This window comes from Gekko japonicus, unplaced genomic scaffold (genome assembly GCF_001447785.1).
Source record: "Gekko japonicus isolate JY-2015 unplaced genomic scaffold, Gekko_japonicus_V1.1 scaffold68, whole genome shotgun sequence".
NCBI lineage: Eukaryota > Metazoa > Chordata > Lepidosauria > Squamata > Gekkonidae > Gekko > Gekko japonicus.
This window is the reverse complement of record NW_015169175.1, coordinates 938493-948165: the sequence shown is the minus strand read 5'-3', so window position 1 is coordinate 948165 and position 9673 is coordinate 938493. Positions and strand designations below refer to the sequence as shown.

Below are 9673 nucleotides of genomic sequence, written 5' to 3'. Positions count from 1 at the left end.
TTTTGTGTTTTTCATTCTTCTTAAAATGCATTTATGTTTGAAAATTAGTGGGTGCATTGGGGGGGGGGGCGCCAGAAGGTAGCCTCGCCTAGTGTGCAAAAAAACCTAGAGCCGGTCCTGGCCCCCCACTCGGGCTTTTAGTACTTCAGGAGTAGGGCTGCCAGCTCTGGGTTGGGAGATACCTGGAGATGTTGGGGGTGGAGCCTGAGGAGGGCGGGGTTTAAGGAGGGGAGGGACTTTAATTGGGTATAATGCCACAGAGTCCACCTTCCAAAGCAGCCATTTCTTTTCCAGGTTGCTTGGAGATCACTTTTAATAGCAGGAGATGTCCAGCCACCACCTGGAAGCTGGCAAGCCTATTCAGGAGGTATTGTCCTCGTTGTTTCATTAATTACCTGTATAAGAGCTACAAGCTTGCTTGTTTAAAATAATTAAAAGCCAGATTTTTCATTGCTATTCTGTATTCACAATGAGATTCTGCAACTCTTCTGAATCCCAAAATATTACATCCCCCACATCTATTTTGTTTGTAAAACAGAACCACTCCAACCAGCCTAGAATGGCCTCCAGGATGGTTGGTGAAATACATAAGAACATTAAACAATGGGTTGGAGCCAATGATTCCTTCCCCCCACAAGTCTCCATCCATCAGGAGAAACCTCCCTCCTAAGCAGAAGGTAATCAAAGGATCTAACCGATTAACTAACCGAAGAGCCAAACATCAAAAGTTCAGGAAGGCTTCGAAGATTAAGATGATACAGGGCAAACACATTTAGGGACAGTGTCACACAATTTAGGAACAACCACAGGAAAAGCTTCAAGTAGCCTGTTTTGTTTTATTTATGTATTTATGTATCTCACCCTTTCTTGTGTTTTAAGGTGGCTTACATGCCACAGTTAAAATATTACAATTTAAAATCAGTAGGAAAAAACCTAGATACCCCTCTCCCCTTAAAAGATGTGTGTCATTTATACCTCATTAAAAGCTCTGGTCAATAAAATGGCCTCATAGAACCTCCTGAAGATTTATAATGATGGTGCTTTCCTCACCTCCTCAGGGAGCCTGTTCCAGAGAGTAGTGGGAAAGGCTCTGGCTGATGCCAGGCAGGGCATCTTAAGTGGGGGAACAGCCAGTATGTGGCAAGCTGAAGATCATATTTGGCACACAGGGACATATGGGAGACAATCCTTTAGACATGAAGGTCCTGTGCCATGAAGTGCTTTAAATGTCAGAACCAGCACCTTGAACTGGACTCTGAAACAAGCTGCCAGCCAAAGTAGCTGTTTTAAGATGGGTAAAAGATATTCCCACTGGGTAGCCAGTGACAATAATTGGGCTGCCATAGTCTGAACCAACTGCAATTTCTAGGTTTTCTTCAAGGCCAGCCCAACACAGAATGTGTTACAGTTATCCAGCCATGAGGTTACATTTGCCTCTGAAGGCAGGGATACCCAGAAAATAGTCTCTAATTATGACATCCAGGGTTGTATACACAGGGAGTATATATTTAGAACTGATTATTTTAGATATCTAAAGATTGAAGGTCAAAGAAGACAGGGACGGCAAAGGATGAGATGGTTAGACAGTGTCATAGATGCAACGAACATGAAGTTGAGCAAACTTCAGAGGACGGCAGAAGACCGGAAGGCCTGGCGTGATCTGGTCCATTGGGTCGCGAAGAGTCGGACTCAACTGTGCGACTGAACAACAACAATACCCCACTTTCCTCCCCAATGGGGACCCAAAGCAGCTTCCAACCTCCTTCCCCCTTCCTGTATTTTACCTCCATAGCAACTACACTGTGAAGTAAGTTAGGCTGAGAGAGAGTGTGACTAGGAAAAAGGTCACCCAGAGAAAGCTTCCATGACTGAGTGGGGATTCAATCTTGGATCTCTCAGATCCCACTCTAACCACTACACCATAATGGTTAATATGGATGCTCCAACAGAGTAAAAAGGCCTCTCCATCTCTACTTTTCCACAGATAACAAATAACCAAATTTAGCTCACTTCCTGCCAATCTCCCAGGAAATATAAGACAGCTACCCATATGGATGTTTTAAAAAAAGGATATTAGCACATGCCCAGCTAAATTAAGATATAAATTATGACTTCATGTTCTGATGTATCTTCACCCTTGAGCATCTTGAAAGCTGACAGTGTGATAAAATGATGGATACCAAAGTAGCTCACCAGATTGTGTAAGAGGGGGGGGGGTCATCTAATACAAATGAGATACAAAACAAGTACGTATTTCAAGCACATGGGGCAGGAAGAGAAATAGCAGGTTGGGTACAGTTCCAGGTACAAAATGCTATTTGTTTTGAATTTTAAAAGTCTGAGGAACATGACTTAGGTTACCATGACTATCTACCATGATGTGGGAGAAGGGGGAAAGGAGATATTTTACCTCATCTTTTGAAGTGCTTCACAATTTCTGGGACAATGGTATTTATCAGTGCTGTCGCACAGTTAAAGAAATCTCACTGTAGTTAATCACATAGTGCGTTCCCATAGGTTAGTCATGAACTCTAGATAAAGAAACAAATTCTGAAGGAAAAAGCATACTTTGGGCTTAAGCAGTGCCTGATGCAACACATGGGCATTATTTTTGAGAGAAGGGGGAAATGGCTTCTCTAATGTAGCAGCTGCATGCAACCATTTCTGTGAATTGTTTCATAAAAATCGCTTCCCAATTAATTGAGCACCTTTATTACTTATCTAACCAAGTCATCACAGGTCTAATTCTCATACATGCCAATAGTACACCTCTTCCTTGCAATCTGAACTCCTGTCAACAGCTTGGGAGTTTTTAAATGTGTGTGACCCTGGTTTGTAATTCTACAGGAAGACAGATTTTACAGCCACATTTCAAAAGGCATATACTGTTGATGTCTTCCCAAGCAGAGAATTCTACATGAAGCGGTTTACTGTTACTATATCCAACTTTACAGCCCTGAACCACATAAACTCGGAACTACCTAAAGGGGTCTATGAAGACCTTAATGACATAAAAAAATTAAAAGGCATGCATGAAAACAAACAGTGCTTTGCTCAAGGCCAGACAATGAACTTCACAGCAGGGTAAGAATTTGAAACTGGGTCACCACCAATTTCACCAGTACCTTCCACACTGTATAATACAACCATATGGGGTTATTACCATTTTTGCATAATTCATAGCCTGCCTCTCTCAAACAGCACAAAATAGTACAATATCCAGGGATGTGAGGATGCAACCAGCATCACTATTACCCCATTAATCTTAGAGTACCAGATCACACTAACCGCCTCAATAGGAAAAATTGCTTGGAATACAACAACCATACCTCATGGAACAAGCAGGAAAGTAATTCAGGGTATCAGTATCCTCCCCCCTCCCCAATAACTTTAGCTCTGTTAAGCACACAGCTTTCTCTGTGGTGAAAGATTGGACATGTAGGTGCAGAATTACAACCCTTAAACTACTAAAATTACAGGCAAAGCTCAAATCTGAACTAGGAAAACACTTGAATTTATTTATGTGATTCATAGTCCCCCTGCTTCACTTGGACTCAAGGCGGATTACACAGAGTGAGTCAATACAATCGACAAGACGGGACATTCAATAAACAATGCAACAGGATTAGGGTCACAGGACACAGAAGTCTAAAACAGAACTGAAGGAAAGCATAAGTATTAACACGGCACAGTAAATGATGCAGGATTTCCATAGTGGGATCCTAGTTTCAGCAAGCTATACAGAGCTGTATAATAACTAACAATCCCAAATCATTCTTTCCAAGTAAACTTTGTGAATCGTTTAGTACACATCAGGTCTAGAATGCAGAACAGGTTCCATCCAAGAAAGCCCCACACAACATTCTACCGCGCCATCTCTTTGCATGCTGAGCTGTGTTTATGTTCATTGCCTCACATATCATACACAATTTTTAAAAAGCACGAACACTATGGATAGCTCAACAGCTGTACCAAAACTCTGCACCAAATCTTAAGTGGCACAGCAGGGACACAATGATGACATTTGGAACAGGCTCCACACAACAGCAGGGCACCAATCCATGGGAGAAGAGCACCTCTATTTTTAGGAAACTGCCCAACAGTTTTCAGGCTCGGCACAGGTAATTTCCTTTTTGCAGTTCCTTCCAGGCAGAGACAAAGATTTCAAAGGAATATTTCAGAGCAGAGAAATTGAGGACATCCTCTAATTCATCTGTATTCCTGTTGGAAACCGTTACAAAAAGGAAAGCACCCTTGAACAGGTGCTGCAGACCTCAACCCTCACTGGGCTCATTTCCAAAACACAAAGCTAGTCTGCTACAATACCTTTGGACAGTTGCCTTGTACTTCCAGAGTCAGAATTTTATATTTTTATAATCTGTATTGATGGTAAATGAGTGGTGTTCTTCAAGTGTGATGTAGGCAGTATCTAAAAAACTCTGTTTAGGCAGATTTAAATGCTTCCATAAGACCACTACTCCATGAACAGCACCAGAGGGCCTCCCCATACCCCCTTTTATACCCCTCTGTTTCCAGCTTTCCAACAAGGATTGCCTCACTTTCCCCATTCCTTTGCCTTTACTTTCTAGGAAGGCAGACCACAGCCACCAAGAAGTTGGAGCACCATGAAGACTAACAAATTTATCATGGCATAAAGGTTTCGTGGATTAGAGCCCGTGACGTGCTCTTCTCAGCTGGAAAGTATCCATTATCACCAGGTTTTCTGCAGCAACATTAACACCTCACTTCTGTTTCAGGCCTTTGGCCGTGACTCCATTAACTTTTGACCTGCCTTGCCAGAAATAATCAAAGCTAGCAAGAAAGAAAGAGACAGGCTGGGCAGCTCTTCCTTCCCTTCAATATGGAACAAGGAATCAGAATTGCTTTTAATGCACTTCCTCCGAAACTGCTTGGAGACTCTGCCCTCTGATTGTCTTCACACCCAAGCTCTCAGTGGCCCCCTGACTCTGTGTGTGTCTGTCTCTCCTCCTCCTCCATTAACAGAGAATCAATTTCCTTTACGTAATGGATTGGTCACAAATAGGGTTAGTTCAGGAGAGCTCGCGTATTGACCCAACTCTACTGCAGTGAACACTATTTACACCCATTGTTCCCTCTACACATACGAGGACCGATTTCTGAAATATCTCCTGGTACCAAAGTCTCCATAGTAAAAGAGAGTGGTAGACAGCAAGAAATCAAAGGTCTTTTTAAAAACAGCATAAATACAGCAAACTGCTCGGGAGTGTGCAAAGAAGCATTCAAAGCACAAACAGGGAAAATGCAACACAGACACAACATCGCGATGAAACATGTTTCATTCTGACCACTGCAGCCCAAGTAGCTAAACAATTTTTTAAAGCTTGGGAAGGGTGAATCAAGATAAGATCAGCAACGCAGCCAGTTTCAAGCAAACGCTTTATCCTAATCCCTGTAGATCCTGGAGACTTCTGCAGCGGGTGAAGTATACAGTTCCCTTCTCCCGCTGTTTCTCCGGCACAATAAGGCCACTCTGTGCCTCCACTCATTGTGTAATCCTCCTCCCCAACTACATTGCTGCTAGGACTTGCATTACAGCCTTCTACAGGCCCTGGAAGTCGCATCAGCTCTTCAGCACTTCGTGGGGGTTGGGGAAGTGGTTCACACCTTACAACTAACGCCTATTTGGAGATGGCAGAAATATTAAGGCATTGTTTTTGAAGGCACTGTGGGAGAGACGGAGCAGCATGAAACTAATAAAAAGCGAATACAGAACGTTCTCTGGGACGTTCTCTGCAGGAACGAGCCCATATATACAAAACCCTCCTTCTAGGGATCATTCCTTGTATTTCACTCTAGGCGCACTGGAACATCTCATGTTTGCTTTCTGCTGGCCTGATTTTACCGATGCAGGCAGCAGACCTCGGCACACGTATCAAGGAGGAGAGAAATCACATCTGTCTCTATTGCTCTAAGGAGGACATTTAAAACACCATAAAAGAAGCCCACGTCCCACATTGCACTTACCCAGAAAATGACATTGAAGCCAAATATGAAATATTTGATGCAACAACTGACTTCAGGGCCCTTATAATGCTTCCCGGACATCCTTGGGGTTCATGAAGACACTTTACTTGCCGCCAGATTTGGGGAGGGGGGTTTAAAATTGAAGGGGAGGGCAGAAGAGACTCGGCGGCAGCGAATGAAAGGATGCAGGAGGATCAGGCAGGCGGGCTGGCTGGCTGGGTGGGCGGCTGGCGGGCGAGGACAGCTCAGAGGCAGCGACGCGGAGGATGCAGCCAAGCCCTGCAGCCCCCCTCGGCTCACGGCTGCCCGGAGCGCGCAGGCAGCCCGTGCCGGAGACGCAGCTGCAGCTCCCGCCGCCGCCGCCACCTCCTCCTCCTCGTCCTCCTGCCTCCGCACATCTAGGAGGAAGAGGCCGAGCTGCTGCTACTGCAGCAGGGAAGCCCGGGCCGCCGCCCCCCCCCCGTCTTCCCCCCCTCCTCTTTCTCGTTCTCTCTCGCCCTGCTGGCGGCGGGATGTTGCCGGCGCTGCCCGGAGGGGATGCTTCCAGCGCAGGCTGGTCCCCGCAGGAGCCGCGAGCTTCCCCCGCCCCCCTCCACTTTGACACAGCAGAGCCGCCGCCTCCTGGCAGAGCAGGGCGGAGCCGCGCGCCGGCGCCGCGATAGGCGAAGAGGAACGCCGCCGCCGACTGGCCGCCGACTGGCTCAGCCGGCTTATTGATGGTTGGCCTCTCCAATCTAGAGCTGCCGCCCGCCGTCGCCCGGGAAGGAGGGCGGGCAAAAGACCCGCTCCTGCTTCTTACAGCTGAGCGCCAGCCAGTAGCGCACGGATCTGTCCCCCCCTCCCCTTCACCGGTTCACACGCTCCCCCCCCCCTCCACCACGCTCCAGCACCATGGGGGATCCGCTTGCTGCCAGAGTCGTTAGGCCCCGGGGGAGACGCGGGGCTCCTTCCATACTCCCTTCCTGCATGCTGAGCTGGGCAAAGCCGGCTTCGCGGCAGCATCTGGCCCCGCAGAAAGCAGCATGGCTCCCGGGTTCGCCTCGGGCGCGTGCTGGAGCCTGGAGGGGAAACGGGACGACGAGGCGGGATTGCAACAAAGGGCTGCGTGGCCCCCGCCAAAGGAGCCGGCCCGTGGGTCGATTAAAGCTGCAGGCATTTACGTAAGGAAAAGCGGTGGTCGAAAGGGAAAATGAGGGACTTTTTTGTTTGTTTGGAACATACCAAAAAAAACACAACCCAACCCGCACACCGTGCTTTCTGAAGTCGGTGGTGCAGCAAACGTCGATTTGGAAGAGCCATTCCCTTTTCCCTCCAAAAGAGGAGGGAATGCCTCTTTCAAAGATGGCGCCGTTTTAGCAATTTCCTTATTTTTAAAAAATAAAAATCCTTTTTAAAAAATTGGCCTGTTGATTTTAGTCTATCGAAATGTTTTTGATTGATCTATCAAGTAAACTGCAGCCCTAACGGATAAATTATGATATATTTATTTATATATACTGCTCATGACCTGCAAAGAATTGCTACTGGACTTATGTTCATGGAAGAGGAGTTTTCCTGCGCCCTTCGCTCCCCCTTCTGTAGCAATGAAGTCAGAGGAAGTCCTGTAGGAATGGCAAGTGCCCTTATTGCCCCTATGGCAGATGATGGGATATGGTTGTCTCTGGGTGCGTTCAGACGGGGCATTTATGCCGGTATAGATGCCAGTTGGAATCGGTGTACTTACGGGCGATCACACAGCGAACATCGGCCGGCCGGCCCTAACCATTGCAAACAGCCTTTAAACCGTTGTATTTTGCTACTAGGTCCCCAAGTGGTGGTATCCTGAGTGCACCGGTTCCAGCCGCAGTAACCCCATCTGATTGCTCTCCGCCAGTGTCTAGCCACTTCCATTCGGAAGCCTGAGGCTTCCGCTTTTCGGCCGCCATTTTTTTTTAGTAGGCGATGTGTGCTTGGGCGAAGCTTCGCCCCAGCGTTAATAAAACAAAACAAAAGTTCCTAGTGTAAGGCTTTAGAGGAGTCCAGGACCTCATGGAGGCCAGTTTCAGAGTAAAAATTTAAAGGGGCGTCTTCGCTTCAGGGTACGCATTTCGGGATGGGGTGTTCTGCACCTGCAGGAAGATCTCTGTGCATGGCTGCCTATGCACATGCGCAACATGTAAAAAAAAATTTTTTTAACTCCTATGTGTGAACGGGCATATGTGCTGCGCAGTCAGGAGGTGAGTGTGATCGCATTTCTTCCAGATCAAACTGCTCCGGTTCCAACCGGAGCAGTTTATGCCAGCTGAAACGGTGCATCTGAACGCACCCTCTGTCTCACAGTGGGGGTTAGGGTTGCCAACGTCCATGTGGGACCTGGAAATTTCCCGGTATAACAATAGATCCCCAGATTACAGATCTCAATTCCTCTGGAGAAAATGGCTGCTTTGGAGAGTGTACTCTAGGGCCCTGTACCCTGATGAGGTCTCTCCCCTCCCCAAACCCAGCCCTCCTCAGGCTCTACCCCTAAAATCTCCAGGCATTTCCCAACCGAGAACGGGCGACCCTGTGGGAGTCATGAGAATGGCAAGAGGCCAAACACACCAAGCTTCCTTATACGGAGTCAGGCCATGGATCTGTCAGGGTCAGTATTGTCTACTCTGCCTGGCAGTGGCTCGCTAGTTCACATCAGCTACTCCCTGATACTATTAAGTGAAGATACAGGGATTGAACCTGGAACCTTCTGCGTGGTAAGCTGATGCCACAGAGGGGAGGCTGCAGCTAGAGGGGGGGAAATTTCACAACAATGACAAGGTGTTGGAGTAGAAAAGAGCAAGAGTCCAGTATCACCTTAAAGACTAATAAAATTAGTGGCTGGGTATGAGCTTTTGTGAGTCACTGCTCACTTCTTCAGATCCGGCTAGAACCTTGTGCTTTGTTAGCTAACGTCCTCCACCTTTTTGATCAAAATCAGTTGGAACCATGTCTGCAGTCACTGCACAGCTGGCAAATAGAACACTGTCCTTGGCAAAGAGGGGAGGAAACATGCTTTCCTGCAGCAACTTCTTCTCTGGCTGATAGCTGGAGTTTTCTTCCCTTTACCGAGGTGCCATTTCTTGGATGCGGGGAAGGAGTACAGCCCTGCCATTTCTCCCATCTGCAGAAGGCAACTTCTCTTTCAACTTTTTGTTATATGAGATTGCTGTTGTATTAATTATTTTGTTGTGTTTTGGCATTGGTTGTGCAGTGGTTAGGTTCCATTTATGCTTTGGCCTTTGGTCAAAGAAAATAAATGTGAATGGTATGGATGAAATTTGAAGCAGGGATCTTCTAACCCTTCTTCAGTTTCTTTTTCTTTTGTATTTTTATATGCATGTGTGCATGCACCTGGAAGTCATGGTGACCTCTGGTGACTGACCCCTACTGGGGGCCTGGAGGATATGCAGAGAGGTGGCGGAGTAAATCCTGCTCCCACCTCTGGTATTTCAAGGAGGTCTCCCACCCAAGTACTTGCCAGAGTCGACTCTGCTTTGCTTCCAAGATTGGGCTTGCCTGGGCTATCCAGGTCAGCCTTCAGCTTCTTAACTAATATGATGAACTAGATTATTGGTCTTCACTGTGTCAGGATATACAAACAGTTCATAGCCTGGAGTACCAACGCTGGTGGTCAGAGTGCCAAACTAGGATCTGG

The 9673-nt window shown here is 46.9% G+C and overlaps 1 protein-coding gene across 1 annotated transcript in view; it reads right to left on the bottom strand.

The window, feature by feature from the left end:
• The window catches only part of TSPAN5 (tetraspanin 5), a 99492-nt gene extending 93077 nt beyond the window's left edge, over nucleotides 1-6415 (bottom strand). The window contains exon 1 of the mRNA XM_015415979.1: nucleotides 6007-6415. Coding sequence (XP_015271465.1) covers nucleotides 6007-6087 — 81 coding nt within the window. The 5' untranslated portion in view covers nucleotides 6088-6415. The remainder of the gene's footprint in view (nucleotides 1-6006) is intronic.
• Nucleotides 6416-9673: the final 3258 nt, after the last annotated feature.